Raw genomic sequence first — 17,168 nt, forward strand, 5'->3', positions numbered from 1 at the left:
CAACCCTGATTAGGACAAAGCTGGGATAGAAAATTTGATGGGACTGTTCCTGGTTGGCTACTGTTTGGGAAAAAAACATTTACAGTACGTATTTGTGTATGTTACCGGTACTATTTAATTAACAGTTAAAAAAATATTTCCGTGTAAATATCTCATGTTACAACGTGGACACCTGCGGCTTATAGACAAATGCGGCCTATATATGTACAACTTTCTTTTTAAAGTTAGTGGGTGCGGATTATAATCAGGTGCGCTCAATAGTCAGGAAATTACGGTACTATCATTGCTTTGGCTTCTGCCTATCATACACTTTTACAGCGCTTTGGTCACCCTTAAGGTGGGCTTTCCATTGTGATATATTTACATGTTTTTATCCCAATACCTGAGTATTTGGGATCTTACTTAGTATGCCCTTTCTATATATTCTGAGAGGTATTTGAAAACTTTATCATTGTTCGTAGATTTTTTTGAGCACTTCGTTTTTCTTATCATTATTAAATTGATCAATCGTGTTCTCTCAGGTGTTTATACCTTTCACATTCATAAATAAAGTGATCTAGATTTTCTTATTTTTGTTTACATCCTACATATCCTTCTGCTCTACCAAATCTCCTTGGATGCCATTGAGCTAACTCTGGTGTCCATGTTACTCCACCTGTCTTAATTCTTAACATCAAGTGCATTGTCTCAGGTTTTATATCTTTTAAATTCTTGCTCTTTTTGATTAAATTGTTCTTGGTAAATTCGTTTTCTTTTGCGATTGCACATAGCTGTCCCTTTTCCTTGTCTTTGTTTCTCTTGTAATAATAATCTATAACTTCTTCTTTATAATATTCAGGTTCTAACCACCATTTGGCTTTTGTTCTTGCCACCCATCTCATGCTATTTGCTATCCATGTAATTCTTTTCCCTTTCCTAATGCAACACTCCGTTGTCTTTATTAGGTCACCGATTACTCTTGTTGAGTCCGCCCACTTCCTAAGTCCTCTGTACCTTGCACTGGGTGACAGGATATATTTTCCTTCCACTTGGTGTCACTCCTGAATCACGTTTCAACCAAGTGACTCACGTTGCTAATTCGCGTTGAATAACTTGTCAACAAACACCGGAAGCTGTCACGAGCCTGAGCTATTGTAAAAAAAAATAATAATTGAAAAAAAAATTGATGTTAAGTAGGGGGCCACAAAATATCGTTCCGCGGGCCGCAATTGGCCCACGGGCCGCGAGTGTGAGACCCCTGTCCTAGACTCTGCTGGTTGTGTTAGAACATTGTTCTTGACTACTTCTCAGAGGGGGGCCACTTTCGCCGATGTGACATCAGTGTGAGTGAGGGCCGCCACACATTTGAAACTATTATGCTTTGACAGCAGCAAGGTGATGGGGGGGGCTGTTTTTAAATGTTGCGTACTGTCGGGGGCTGCACGTCAAGGGGCCGCATTAAAGGCCACCAGGGGCTGGGCCAGTGGCCCGCGGGCCTCGCAATAAAGAGCACCGGTTTAGACACAGTCACTGAAGCGCAGAAGAGTGGCCAAGTTGCGGGCGGAAGACTGGCTCGCGGTGAGGCAAGTCCATTGGGGGTGGAACGGGAGGGGATTTGGATTGCAAAGAGTTGGACCTCGAGTCAAACACAGCGTCCGGGGACCGATTCGCTCGTCCATAAACGAGCCAACGCACACGTGCCTCCGTGACTTACGCCCGAGTTGGCGATTGAGACATGGGGGGGGCGCGTTTCCATCGACGCCGGGATGACGAGCAACTCGCGGCAACGACACGCGCGAACCTGGCACGTGGTGGTTTATTAAAGCCTCTCCCGCCCCCCCCCCCCCCCGCCAAAGATTAGTTTTAACGTTTCTCAAGACAAGACAACAAACCCAATTACATTTAAACGATAAAAAGATAAGGGCTCCAGCGCGGTTGACAGACGAGAGGTTTTATTTAACCTCTAGATGTGGATGGATGTTCGTATGTATGTCTGTATGTATGTATGTTGAACTTCTTTCGCACTGAACGCAGCCAACCGTGATAATCGGGAGGTGAGGGGGAAGAACAACAAACTATGGGTCTGTGCGAGTCTATGTATGCTGAACTTATTTTACCACCGTACATAGCCAACCGTGTCCATCTGAGGTGGGGACACACACAGTGTGCATTGTCAAATATTACACAGGCACAAATGTTAGTGTAATATATGTACATAAAGGGCCATTGCTGCAAACGCTACCTATTTGTAGATTTTTCATTTTAAGGCCAAAGTGTTGAGAAACTTATTGCGCTTTTTGTTTATTGTGCTTGTGCACCAGTGCCAACGCAGCAGCATCGTCAAATAATGTTTTACACACGAAAACATGCAGCATTTATTTATATTACATACATCAACGTGTAGGCTTTAAGTCGATCAGAAGGTAACGCAGCCAAACCCCCGTTTACCAATTTGTACGTTTCATACATCTGAACCGTCTAGATTTGTAGCTAGCTCTGAAGTTACGACAACACTGCGGTCGTAAAAAAAAACATCAATCATAATCGAGGGATATTTTTAGAGAACACTATGAAATAACCTATGCAAAAAAAATCAACTGGCATTTAACTCACTCGATGTGTGAATGACGTCTCATTTTGTCGATCCAAACGCCTAACCATTTACTCTCCGACGGGTCCTCAATTTGTACCGTGCGGTGTCCCGCACAACGTTCGAAGAGTCGAATCCGCTCCCGGGAGGAGGTAGCGCGAAACGTCGGGACAAATGTGCCGAATATGCAGCACATGACCCACTCCACCCCCCTCCCGCCGAAAGCACGTCGGAGACCTACGGCAGCGCAGCCGCGGTAAACTACGTCACACCCTTATTTTGCTTACGAAAGCCTGAGGGACACTGAACAGAGTTACACGCGCCGCACGTACGCACTCAGCATTTACAGTCAATGCTATTAAAATAATTGTTTTCCCCCTTGCCGTTCCGGGTGCAGCGTGTAACGCACAGACCAAGGACTCGGTGACTGACAACTCTTCTACGAACTAAACTATTTTTTTTATTTTACCAGGTAAGGGCCACTGAGCTATGTACCTCTTTTTCATAAGCGACCTGGCCACAAATGATAGCTCAACGAGATGGCTCATCACGTGGAAATATATAGCAGTCAAATACTCTAAACGCGTGATGTTGATTCAAAAAATGGGGGGTAAAACCGGAGAGACCCGGAGAAAAATTCCACGTGACCACGGCGAGAGAGACATGTAAACTCCAAATGTACAGCAGGCATCAGGGTCGCGATCGACCTCACGATGTCCTGTATACCAGGTGAGGGAGTTAACATATGCCCTCGCCACGCCGCCGGAATATGCAGCCGTGCCTAAGTTGGACGACAGGACGTGCCGTCGATTTACAGAGAGCCATGGTAAGTATATCGTCTTCACGTGCACAGCTTGATCACGCGATATGAATCTGCTGTGGTCAGGGTGCTTCAGCCAAACACATTGTTAATATAGGATGGTTTTATAAACTTAAGTAACGTAAAGTTACGCACAGAGCACAAGGCAGTGCAGCAAAATCTAATGTTGCACCCCACCTGTATGCCTCCCCGCCTCCCAACAATCCGCGCTGTCCAACCGTGATGAAACGATTGCACGTTGTCGTGAGACTGCATTGGCAGTGGTGTAAAAAGCGCAAACTCACCAAATTTGTCAAAAACATTAAGAGACGATCTGTCTTATGCAGAAGGGCCCACTGCCTTAAACGTTACCTATTTGATATGCTTTCCATTTTAGGGCAGCGTTATCTACGAACGTGTTAGCGTGGTGAAAGTACGGTCGAATAACCCCCCCAGGATAAGCTCTGTGTGGGGAGGCCTTCATTCAGCAGTGGATTGATAAGAGGCTGCGGATACGTGCGCAAAGTTGGGCACGAATAGTCGCGTGAAAACACGTTAACAGCCGTAGCACAGGAATCGCACCACCGTTTCCTCACCAGCGCGTGGATTAGTGTCCAGGTCATCGTCGTGGTGTCCATTTTGTGAACGTCATTGGAAAAACAATCGGCCTGCGAGAAATATACAAAAAAATCACAAACACCCTCCCCCATACCAACATTTATTTACCTTGTGCATATATTTTGTTGATACGCTGTACCTGAAAATCAATGCAAAGTCACTTGTAAGCAAACACAAGGGAACTGTTTAAACTGGCGCAAAAGGACAACTGTGCCACGGCCTGTCAATTCTGTTTGAACCAAACATGTATTTTCCTTTATAATTATTCCAATCCGGCCGGCTAACAAAGTCGTTAAGAGCACATGCGGTTTGCAAACAGAAGGTTACAAGCTTAGGTTTGAAGTTTGCAACTTACCCTCCCGAAATAATGCTTTGTGTATTACATTTATTGTTTAACGTGTCTTTAACATGTAGGTGTTTGCGAGCAATATAATATATTTTTTAGGTTAGATCGCTGAAATATAAATGTGTCGCAAACCCTCCTCCACCTGACACAGCCAATTAGTAAGGTTTGTCACGTGAACAAAATGTGCCAATTAGTCACTATGAAGTGGCACGTTTTGTTGTGGGTTTGCTCTCAAACACACAACCGGTGTGCTGAAGCAGTAACTAATTGACACTTTTTGTTCATGTGACAAACCTTACCATTAGCCATGTCGGGTGGACGTGGGTTCACGGTGGTGCCACGGTGGCGAGATGTTAACTACCTCGCCTGGTATACAGGAGCTCGTGGGTTCGACCCCGACTCTATGACGCCTGCTTGATATTTGGAGTTTGCGTGTCTCTCTCCCAGTGGTCACGTGGATTTTTCGACGGGACCTCTGGGTTTTCCCTCCACATTTAGAAACGTGTGTTTCGGTTATTTGGCTGCTGCAAATGTCCACATGATAAGGCCACTTCGTTGAGATATCCTACGTAGCCAGGTCGCCTCCGAAAAAGAGCTATATAGCTCAGTGGGCCTTACCTAGCAAATGAAAAAAAGGTCTTTAGTTTTTCGGCACATTTGCATGACCTAATCAAAAAAACACGTGATCATGTTTTACGTGTGCTCATCATCATCAATGGTTTTGTGCTCAACGTCAATCTCCATCGTCGTCGTCTGGACGAAACGAGGCGACACACGGACGCGGGCGAACGCTGTGGCGGCTTACCAGCTGCTCGTACCCGCCGAAGATGTACATGCACTTGCGCAGAGCCGCCGCGGAGTGACCGTCCCTGGCGCCGGGCACCGGGCCGGACACGTGTGGGCGCACCCACCGGTGGGTGTCTGCGGGTTAACGGGGAAAAACGTGGCACGCACGCACAAGCACGTCCGCGCATCGAACGTCGCTTTTGAACGTCACGTAATTTTTTTTGTATTGCAATCGCTCCCATCGCACGAGTTAATAATGGAGCTCAAGAACGGCTTTTGCTTTGGCGCCTTGAGATGTCGTGCATGAGAGGTGCGATATAAATAGGTACTTTTGCAAACACAGTTGCTGGGTATAGGCCCAGAGGCCCAGGACGTCAACCGGCCATCAACAAAAAAGCATCAGAGTAGTAAACAGATAAAGAGTTAACACGTTTCACGCATCAAGAAAGGTTTTATGGACTTAGGAAATTCGAGACAAAGGGAGGGATTTTTTTTTTTACGATTATGATGATAATAAAGAGTGGTTAAATCGAGCACTCTGGCAGAACGATCAGCATCATCTTCACCAGCCAGGATCTATCCACTGCAGCACTCACAGATGTCGAAGGAGTACAGCACGTTGCAGGCACCATCTGTGTCGTTGCGTCCGCCCCAGACGTAGATGGCGTCTTCCACGAGCACGGCCGTGTGGCCGTAGCGCATGTACGGCATCTGCTTAGGGCCGATCACCGGTGGCAGCTTGCTCCACCGCATCGACACTGCATGATGCACGTGTGAATGTGAGCAATCAACCAACGACCCGTGCTTCGAATGTACGAGTTCGGCAAGTGACCATCCGTGCCCACCCACTTGCCCCCCGCCAGCCCACCTCTTACGGTGTAATTAATCTGTTGAATCAGTGCAGGGAATTCAACATTGAGATTACTTTTTTTGGGATTATTTGGACTTGGCCGCAGCAATGTGGAATATTCACTATGTCCTTGCAATGTTATGAACCGAGGGGGTGTCCTGAAATACTTGATAACCCACATATATATTTCATGAATGACAACCCACGCTTCATCCGCTGCTCCATCAATGCGTGGATGTGCGAGGTGAACGAGTGGGCACGCAATGGGTGTCCATCTCCTTCGACTCAACAACCCGTGCAACTAACCACAAAAGAGGCGTGTGACGATTCACAAACCACCCACACCCCCTCCACCCCCTTATGATTTGATGCAATGAAGGGGCGAGCACAAATAACCTGATAATCCACATATATACTTTATATTTTAAATAACATCATGTCAAGATGAATTTAAACACTTGACAATACACTTTGGTTTCGTGTCATCTCCCCACTCATGGGCACACAATGAACTTAACCTGGCTGCAACTTATAGCTCAACGAAGGGGCTTATCATGTGGAAATTTATAGCAGCCAAATACTCTAAATGCAAGTTGATTCTAAATGCGGAGGGAAAAACCGGAGGAGCCAGAGAAAAATCCACACGACCACGACGAGGAGACACGCAAACTCCAAATATATAGCAGGCTTCAGGGTCGGGATTGAACCCATGACCTGTTTTGATTTAAAGCTTTCGTGACTGCAGTCACAAAAGCTTCTTGGTTCTTTCGGTAAAGTCACGTTGAAGGGAAACGTCGTGAGAATTTTATTGTTTTATATATATTTTATTATTTTATTGTTTCCCTTCAACGTGACTTTACCGAAAGAACCAAGAATATAATAACATGACCTGTTGTATACCAGGCGGGGTAGTCAACGTCTCACCACTGCGGTGCCCGCCGTAGCAGTGGTACGGTGATTATCGGCACCGCGCTGTGAACCAGGCAGCCCGAGTTCAATTCCTAGCCACGGCTAAAATTGGTGGCAAGTCATATGAAAGCTGGCATTGCCCTCCGACACCTATTCATCAACTCACACTGACCAGCGTGGTGAAGTATGGTAACATACAAAAAAATGATGACTTGCATGGAGTGGGAAGTCCTAATCCCATTGGCGAATTGAAAATAGCTGGAATTTATTTGTTTTTAGTCATTTATATTATTTTAAGTTTTTTATAGCGTCTGTACAGTTGTTTGCTCCAATAGACTAGTTGTTTCATTATTATTTCCATAAACGTTTGCATTAATCATAATAGATTCCCACAAACGCAATTCAATGTATGTATCGTGAGCGTATTAATCCATGTTAAATTATTCATCAACGCCTTGTTACATGCCCGATATAGAAGGAACCTTCACCCGCTCGCACAATACGTTGTGGCCTTAACAGATAAAATTATTATATGATTGCCGACGGTTTGGGCAATGAACAAAGGGCCAATGCCAGAAACATCACGAATTAAATAGATTTATTTTTCTTCGAAGGCCAGTGTTGTTCACGAGCATGCCGAGTTTGTTTCTATCTGGGTGAATAGTTGAAGACTTATTGCTGTGCAGTGTTACAAACAAGGCATTCGCAAACACGCAACCATCCGGACCCGTCAAGGCTATTTTAACAATGCTGACAACGCACTTTAGTTTTCAAACGACATTGGTAAATTTATAACCATGAAACGATATACAACTCACATGGTGTTTTTTTATCATTTACAATTTAAATATTGGATGTGTTAAAGAGTTGACGTGAGACTAGGTGTGGTATGCGTATTTTGGCCACTGTAGAACTGCGCGGGGTTTTAAGTTGTAGATTTTAACATGCTTGTAAATAATAAGATAATAAGTGTCCTTACGAAGTTTGCTACGTGTATATCCCACTTCGCACGCTGGACAATCTCGCAAACGAGAATATCTTCATAAAATAACAATCCTTAAACTCAACCAGTTATTCATTTACAAACAGACACTTATCATAGGAAACATGATTTAGTGATGCTCCATTTGGCATTGGTGCACAAGCACAACCAACAACAATAATCTACACCATAATCTAAAAAACACACACAACAATTAAACCCGGCTTAATTCATTGTCCTTACTTGACAAACATTATTTAACACGCACCTCCAATAAGCACGGTTGGTTATGTACGGCGTGAAAACAGTTCAACATACATAGACATACATACTACAAAAGAAGCCTGCTTACACGCACGAGGCATGTGAAATGTATTCTAACAGTGGTAAACCTCATAATACGACGCCGATTAAGTCAGCTTCTATTCCGAGCGACACAAACTTTACACGGCACTTTCACATCGCTCGAGACTCACCCAGGTTAAAGATGTGCACGTCGATCTGCCGCAGAGTCTCGTAATCTTCACCGGAGCAGTATCCGCCAAATGAGTAAACCTGCCAAAAAAATTATCAATCGCACACCACCGGATGTCTCGGCACAAGGCTTGGCATCTCACTTTACGGGAAAGAGTGTTTTACGGAATTCGGCTCCAGGGGGTGAAACATTACCGACGTAAACACCATCGTGCATGTTTCGAAGACTACGTGGCGCTAAACGCAGTGTGATTTGTCATATCAGATCTCCCAACAAAAGCCACTGACCAGTTTCTGGGAGAGATCTTAACTCAAATCCCCCCTGCTGCAGTGTGTATCCACACCGCGAAATGGTACGGGTCCATTTAAAAAGAGTAGGATTGTACCATCGGCAGGTGAAAGTGGTTGGCTTTTGATGAAACATCTTAACGAGTTCCTCACCACAGTTAGCATCCTGTAGTTTTGAAATCGTTTATACCTGTTTAACCACCGTATATATATACTGGAGAAGTCTCTACAATTGAAAATACGCTGTTAAGTACCTGTAAACTCTTATAGACGTTAGGGGATCTGTTACTCCCTAATACATGTAATACAAACCCAGCATGTATTTACATGGATTGTTAAATTATTGTTGTTACGCTTGTTTTCCAGGAATGCCTCACCGAATATCAAAAGATAATTTTTTTCAGAAGGGTCCTGCAAAGATTTCATTGTTTGCAGGGCGTGATGTTGCTTCTTGTAATCCTCAGTTATTTGCAGGTAATGTTTTGAGCACTGGAATGTTTATATACGCTGTGTGCATTTCATCTAGCTATGGCAAGGACACGGGAGAACCCAGAGGGAACCCATGCAGAACATACAAACTCCACACAGACAGGTGCCAAAGTCATGAATCTAACTCGAGCCTTTCTTTGCTACGAAGGAAATCGATGCAAAAAAGTTCCAAAGTTGTTTCCTACTCAAGCATACGTGCGCTGGCATCCATCACTTGTGTACAGCCCTGAGCCAATGTTGAAAATTGCACATTTCTATGGTTGGGGATGGGCAAATATATGAATAAGACAACCACTGTTGTATAAATCACATCAATTGATGCAAACATTAAAACTCTTACCAAAAAAAGTGCGGGTTACATCTACGGTCTGGAAAATTATACAAGGTAAATTATGTGAATGAACTAAACAAAGTTGAACCAGTCTCATTTGGAGAAAACGAACACCCCCCACGGACGAATTGTGTTGTGGTCACAGGCAGGCCCCCTCACCCCGCCGTGAGGGTCACATCTATTTATGTTGAGAATATACGTGCGAGCCCCAGCATCGTCAGGCAGGCTAACAGGGCACCCAGGCGCTGTTCTCAGATTAGCTCTGTTAATTTCGTTTTCTCTTTACCATGCCCGCATGTAAAGTAAAAAAAAAAAAACGATTATTCGTTTACCAACCTTCACCGAGCTGCACTGACCAGCACGGTGAAGTATGGTCAAACAAGTCCCAAGTGTGACACGGCATGATGAGGCATTCATCCAGCGGTGGTATGACATGGGGCAGAAAAGTTTTCAAATACCGTGTGACAATTGTTTAGATCTTTACTAAAGTTGTACTGGATTCGAGTATAAATTCCCATGACTTTTGGAATTATAACAGATTCCGTAAACAATAGAAAAATGGACAATAGATTAATACCCCTATCTTAAATGGTCAAAGGACATGGGTTTGTATTAAATTATGCAACGTTTAAGTCAGAGTGGTTTCCCATATCAACGCATGCAGAGGGGGTAAGGGGGTGATTCATCACCTGTTTAAAGCCACGAGTCATTGGTGGAATGTCCACATTCCCATGGCAGGGCGAGTCTATTCATAGTACAACCACTGCTGATGTCTCACAATGGGGTGGTGGGGTCTATTTTATTGACTTTGGAGAGGATTAGGGAACGTGTCAACCCCCAAGCAGGATTCAAACTCGCAACCTTCAGATACTGACAGTGAGATCTAACAACAGCCACATCCAGTCAAAAAATAAAATACACAGAAGACATGTGCCAAGACAAAAATAACTTAATGTTCAGCCCAGGTCCGGTTTTTCCATAAAATTAAAAAACACCTGGGACCACATCAATTCCATACACCCAGCCATCAGATTTACCATGGAGGTGGAAAAAGATGGCAAGCTACCCTTTTTGGATGTCTTAATTAAAAGGAGACCTGATGGCTCAATGAGCCACTCTGTCTACAGGAAAGCTACCCATACAGATGCTTACTTGAAACCGGATTCCGACCACTATCCATCCCAGAAGAACTCCCTCATCAAGACTCTATACCATAGAGCCCAATGCATTTCCGACCAGGAACACTTTACCTGTGAACTCAAACACGTACACCAGGCTCTCAGGGCTAATGGTTACTCCGACTACACAATCCGATACTGACAGTGAGATCTAACCACAGCCACACCCAGTCAAAAAATTAAATACACAGAAGACATGTGCCAAGACAAAAATAACTTAATGTTCTGCCCAGGTCCGGTTTTTCCATAAAATAAAACACCTTCTTTAGTTCTTTCGGTAAAGTCACGTAGAATGAGAATAAAATAATAAAATAAAACAATAAAATTCTCACGACGTTTCGGCCACAACACAAGTGGCCATCAGGTCTCCTTTTAATTAAGACAGCCAAAAAGGGTAGCTTGCCATCTTTTTCCACCTCCATGGTAAATCTGATGGCTGGGTGTATTCCGGGACCACATCAATTCTATACACCCAGCCATCAGATTTACCATGGAGGTGGAAAAAGATGGCAAGCTACCCTTTTTGGATGTCTTAATTAAAAGGAGACCTGATGGCTCAATGAGCCACTCTGTCTACAGGAAAGCTACCCATACAGATGCTTACTTGAAACCGGATTCCCACCACCATCCATCCCAGAAGAACTCCCTCATCAAGACTCTATACCATAGAGCCCAATGCATTTCCGACCAGGAACACATTACCTGTGAACTCAAACACGTACACCAGGCTCTCAGGGCTAATGGTTACTCCGACTACACAATCCGCAAAGCCATCACTCCAGTCATGAAGAAGGATCCTCTTGTGGAGCCACTCAAAACCATCACCTTACCCTACATTGCAGGGGTCACTAAAAAGATCTCCAAAATCCTGAATAAACACAAGATTCAGGTCCGATTCAACACAGTACATAAAATCCGTGATCTGGTTCCATCTGTAAAAGATGCTGTTCCAGACATACAGTACCCGGGCATTTACAACTAAAGTGCCTCTGTGGTAGTAGCTACATTGGAGAAACCAAACGACATATCTCGGACCACATCCGCGAACATAAAGCAGACTTGAAACACGGTAGAACAAACTCCTCCGCCGTGGCAGATCACTGTTATAATTCAGTGGGCTCACATGACATTGACTTCTCCAAGACGGGAGGTTCTTTGCAAGCCAACCGGCTACCATGAGAGATTCGTTCATGAGGCTATCCACATATACAAGCAAAGAGACAATTGCAACCGAGAAAATGGATTCTGGCTTAGTAACCATTAGAAAGATGATTTAAACCATTTCGGTTCTTAATTAATTATTTTATGGTGACCTTCAGACCGCAGCTCTTTCGCTGGCATTGACTCTTAATACTTCTAACACCACGGTTAATGGTATGGTTTAAAACATGATTATAACAGCGCCTCGCAGCTGTTTCTCTCCTCCCTCCTCTGTTCCGACCATGGATGGACTCGTCCGTCTGAACGGGGCTCGTAGCGGTCCGTGGTGCTGATGTGGAGGGTAAGAATCCACCCATTTTTTCGCCATATAGCATCGTGATATATAACGACTTATTGTTGGTAGCTCAGCTGATTGGAGAATATATAGAGTTTATTGATAACATTGAGGTAGATTATATTTTAGTTTTTTTATCTGTTTACTATATGGTATTCAATATATAGTGTAGTGTATACCCAGTTGCTGTTAATAGCTCTGCTTTGTGAAGAATATATTGAGTACATTTATTATATTGATGTAATTTAGACTTAGGTTTTTTTCACATCGGTTTACTGTATGATAGTTGACTTGTTGCAGCCCCTTTGCCGTCCTTGTACGAAGTGCCTTTGTGGATGTGTAGGCTTTGACTTTAACATAGCTATTTCTGTGACCAGTCACAAGCTAATCCCTCAACTGTTTCAATGCTAAATTCTCCTGTTTGATATGTAAGCCCCTTTGTCAAGGTGCCTCACTTCTCTCAACCAGCTTAAAAGACGCTGCGAATCTTAGCAGCGTTCATAGTAGCTCTGTTGTCCCGACAGGTTTGTTCCTTTCACCTGAAGGCCACTTGTGTTGTGGCCGAAACGTCGTGGGAATTTTATTGTTTTATTTTATTATTTTATTCTCATTCTACGTGACTTTACCGAAAGAACCAAAGAAGATGAATCCTTGCAGTCACGAAAGCTTTAAATCGAAATTTAAAAAACACCGTTTCCACCTGTTAATGAGTTGATGGTCAACCTCAAAGAGGGGTGTGTGATGATGAAGAAGTTGACAAAGACATATGTTTATAAAAAAAAAAATAACAACCACACGGCCCAACCAACGTCTCCTCATTGCAAACTGCATTTTGGTCATTCGAAGTAGTCGGCCTCATGGCGTCACACGAGCCATATGACAAGAAGCCGCTTGCCATATGACAAGAAGCCGCTTGCCGTGTGACAAGAAGCCGCTTGCCGTATGACAAGCCGCTTGCCGCATGAAGCGAACCAGCGGGGCGGTATAAAACTGATTTGTGTCTAGTTTGTTGTCCTTACCCTGCGCCTCCGATTAGCAGGCTTGGCTATGTACGGTGTGAAAGAAGTTCTACATACATACACACAAACATGCATACAAACGAAGCCGCCACGGGCGGTATAAAACGAAGTAGCGGGGCGGAGTGAAACAAAATCGCGGGGCCATGTGAAATCAAGCAGCAGGCTGTATATTCAGGCTCATGGCCCCTGACACAAGTCAGCGGGGCGCGCTACCTTGTGCCCCACGGCGACGGCGGCGTGGTTGACCCTGCGGGGGCCCCCCTCCAGGTGCGTTGTCCAACGAAGCATGGCTGCTTCCTGTGTCGCACCCACGCCTCCCCCACCCTCCAGTGGCCACCGGGTAAAAACGTGAACTCCAGTTGTGCTTTGGTATATCCCTCGCCTCCTTTCTCTCCGCCCACCCCCTTCTCACGCCATCATCTCGTCCGTCCAGCGTGCACCGCCTTGCCCATGGAAGCGAGCGCTGCTTTCTCACACACCAACGACAGTTCGACGAGAAGCGTTGAATAATACTAATCTTGTACGGCTATTTTTTTCGTAATCCACTGCTGGATGAGAGCCTTCCCATGCCACGCACGTCGTGGGAGTTATCTGATCAAACTTCATTGCACTAGTCGATGTTGGCCAGCAAAAGGCGGGGAGAGCACACATGACAGCATAGAAGTACAGGACAACAATGGGTTTTGCTATACTGCTTTGCCTGCGAATGAAAGCCGCCTCCTCCTCTCCCCACACTAAGTCATGGGGGTTGTTTGACCATACTTCACCACGCGAGTCAGTTTGGGTTGAACGGGCGAGGTTGGGTTGGACTGGTTAAAACATCACTCGGCCATCACATTTATTTTGATGATATACGACAGGGTTTGGCAACCTGTTGCTCTGGAGCCACACGCGGCTTTTTAAAGACTGCTTCATGAGATTATTTATTAAGGGCCACCACCACCTCTTATTCACGTGCATTGCGGCTCTTGAAACACCGAAATATAAAGGCGTCAGTGTCGGGATCGAACCCACGACCTCTCCTGCATACCAGACGAGATAGTTAACATCTGGCCAACAACAGAACAAATAAGCATACAATGCGTCTCCTTCACATATCTGTCCCTTGTTTTTTTTACAGTCGTTCACTTGGCCAACAACTGACTGGACCCACTGCACAATGCAGTAAAATGTACACATCTTGGCGTGTAATGCCACTGCCATTACGCGTTTTAAAGTACCGTCGCCGTGGAAATGGCAGCGATTAAGACTTGCTCGTGCGCAGGTGCCTGGCGGATAATTTCTATGGCAGGGCCGTGAGAGGTGACAGCCGATTTAGGACGGAGGCCCTTCATCCAGCTGCGGACTGATCGTGGCCGGGAATCGAACTCGGGTCGATGGATGTTGCGATCGTCGAGGACGACAGGTAGCGCGGGCATTGTCCTTCGGCGGGTTTCTGTCACGGGAATGTGGAATTCACTACGCTGGTTCACAGGAGCAGCAACAACAAGAGACGTTGAACTTTGAATACCGCAATCCCGCTTTGGCCAGGGACAAGGGAACATCACCACAACACCATTAATAGAACAAGGCAACTCGATACGAGAACTTCTGCGATACCCAAGTGGCGAACTATTAAGCTGGTATTAAATATGGGCATGTCATATGCCTGTTGTTCTTAGTGGGATTAAGTGGATGCAACCGCTTTAGAATGTTAATGGGCGATATGATCATTATCATCGGACTGAATTACACACCTTATTACAACGCATCATTTAGATATCGGTGTCCGAACACCACATTAATACACTTCTAAAATATAACTCTCGTTAGTTAGGACATAAGATGCTTTATTCAGAATTATTTGCGTAACCTGGGACTAATATAGAATAACGAACCAACAATTTTAGAATTGTCTACAAACCCTGTAATTTATCATCGCCCCACCCCCAATTCGAATCTTCCAGAGCCCGAGTAACTTTACACAGAGCAATTCGCGCAAATGAAGGGGACTTTAACGCGAGACAAATAACTTCAAGCGCTTTAACTGATCCACGGAACATCGCGGGCGTCTTGTAGGCGCATTTGTCTAACAGACTGCCGGCAATGCAACAGGCACACGTCTCACACACACACACCCCCCTTAAATAAAGCGTGTGCCGGGTGCCCCGTAAACTCGTACAAAACCCGGGTCTCTCGCGCCATTACGACGCACACCGGATTACAAGACGCGCCACGAAGGACATAAAAATTGCACTTTGACAGCATTGGACATTGTGTTAACATCCGCGTGGGATTACAACGACACACGCAGACAACGCGTCTTAGAATAGAGTATTTGTCCGCTAGAAATTTCCGCATAAGCCACCTCGTTGAGCGACCAACTCGTGAAAGGCGGAGTTTGCTTGTGCAAAAAAAAATAAGTACGTAGCTCGGTGGGGCCTTACCTTAGTTAAAATAAAACAGTTTAGTGTTGACACTTCCTATGAACAAGCGAAATAAGCAACGCTCGTTTACATTTCATAGACCGCATTGGAAAGCATCCCCCCTACCCCATCTCACCCGGCCAATCGCGTGCTAACGTTGGCCAGGTCACGTGGTGCGCTTGCGGCCAATCCACGCGCGTTCTCCGATAGGGGTGGTGGAGTACCCCCCCCCCGCGCGTATGCGCTGTACGAATTCCACCTCCCCTCGTGTACCACACAAACAAACAAACTCAAGCGGGGCTAAAGCGAATTGCAACAACTTTCTTTTTTTCTTTAAAGATTATTAAAGCACGGTCGCCGGTGTCGGTCCGCTGCTGGATGACGGCACCACGCCCGCCGGCCAAGCGGTGAAGCGATACAGAGAACAGGGCGACTTCAAACATTTGTGTAAACCGTCAACCAAATGCAGTCCTACCTTGTTTTATTCCTTACCAAACCCCGGCGGGAGCAGTAAACCACCGGCGGCGGTCGTCTTGAGCTTGTGAGGGCGACACGAACGACGTTTTATTTGTGTTAATATTTATGTATTTAAAACTACTCAAAAGTTGGAAGGTTTCAGCTACGACGGATGTCTTAATTTGGTGGTAAAATTTTTTTTTTAAAAAAAATAAAGAAACGCCGTGACAATAACAATTGTTCGTAACTTTGTACCAAATGTAATTTTAATATTGCTTTAGAAAATGTTTTAAGAACTATTTTACGACAAAAAATATGAAAAAAGAACGCCGAGACACTGCCCCCCAGCTACGCGTGGCCCGAGTCGCGGGCGTCTCTTTGAAGGACCAACGCCGGCGGGCGCCGCTTTCAGATTTCAAAGCGCGGATAAGCGGCACGGGCGCGACGTCCGCGCTCGTCCATTGGTCGAAGGTGCGTGTGGGGTTGGTGAGTGGGGGGGGGGGGAGACACGACGGCCAATAGGCGCGCGTCTTTGACCTCGCCGTTGGTTTAATCCGCGCTATGAAATTAAAAAGGGTCCGTTAACAAACAAAAAAACACGCGCGCACAACTTTTGGTTGTCCGCGGCGATGCCTGACAAGAAGAGAACACAAAGTCACTGAGCTGTTAACCCGTACGGTTTTATTAAGCCCGTATTCTTTGGTCTGTAGTAAGGTAGCCAGCACTGATAAGGGGTTGACAGGCGTGTAGTGGTTTCTTGTTCATGTTTTTGTTTGTTGCAGTTGCACCCGATTCAAGAGCCGAATGGCTCACAGGGCTATACCTGAAATCCTGCGTCCTTTCACTGGAAAAAAACACCTCTGCGGTACAAAATTCTACTCACCTGCTATCGACAATCAAGGGTATTTCCCTGTCCCCAGACGACCTGCTTGTCAGTTTTGATGTAGTTTCCTTATTCACCAAAGTTCCTGTACCTGACACCATCGCAATCATTGAAGGCTTGGTTCATCAAGGACTAAACACTGAGGTACCCTCCCCTGGTGAGACACTGTTTAACCAATACATACTTCACTTGGAATGGAACTTTCTACAAACAAACTGAGGGCACGCCAATGGGCTCCCCCCTTTCTCCAGTTATAGCTAACATTTTCATGGATAAATTTGAGACTGACGC

The 17,168-nt window shown here is 45.2% G+C and overlaps 1 protein-coding gene across 9 annotated transcripts in view; it reads right to left on the reverse strand.

Moving 5' to 3' along the window:
* The window catches only part of KLHDC3 (kelch domain containing 3), a 50,001-nt gene extending 33,587 nt beyond the window's left edge, over window positions 1–16,414 (reverse strand). For 4 of the 9 annotated variants that reach the window (XR_012945626.1, XR_012945625.1, XM_032962864.2 and 1 more), the window contains exons 1-6: window positions 16,014–16,414; window positions 13,347–13,599; window positions 8,336–8,414; window positions 5,715–5,876; window positions 5,138–5,253; window positions 3,965–4,036 (exon numbers count right to left, since the gene is read on the reverse strand). Coding sequence is in view for 7 of the 9 variants with exons in the window: in XM_032962864.2 (XP_032818755.1) it covers window positions 3,965–4,036; window positions 5,138–5,253; window positions 5,715–5,876; window positions 8,336–8,414; window positions 13,347–13,421 (504 nt within the window). In the remaining 2 variants the exon portion in view is untranslated. Of the gene's footprint in view, window positions 1–3,964; window positions 4,037–5,137; window positions 5,254–5,714; window positions 5,877–8,335; window positions 8,415–13,346; window positions 13,600–15,559; window positions 15,661–16,013 lie in introns of those variants that run through there. The other 5 variants (XM_032962869.2, XM_032962867.2, XM_032962865.2 and 2 more) reach the window with 5 other exon arrangements.
* Between the last annotated feature and the right edge of the window lie 754 nt (window positions 16,415–17,168).

The sequence above is a fragment of the Petromyzon marinus genome, chromosome 29 (assembly GCF_048934315.1).
Source record: "Petromyzon marinus isolate PM22_M1 ecotype Great Lakes invasive population chromosome 29, UKy_Petmar_22M1.pri1.0, whole genome shotgun sequence".
NCBI classification, from domain to species: domain Eukaryota; kingdom Metazoa; phylum Chordata; class Hyperoartia; order Petromyzontiformes; family Petromyzontidae; genus Petromyzon; species Petromyzon marinus.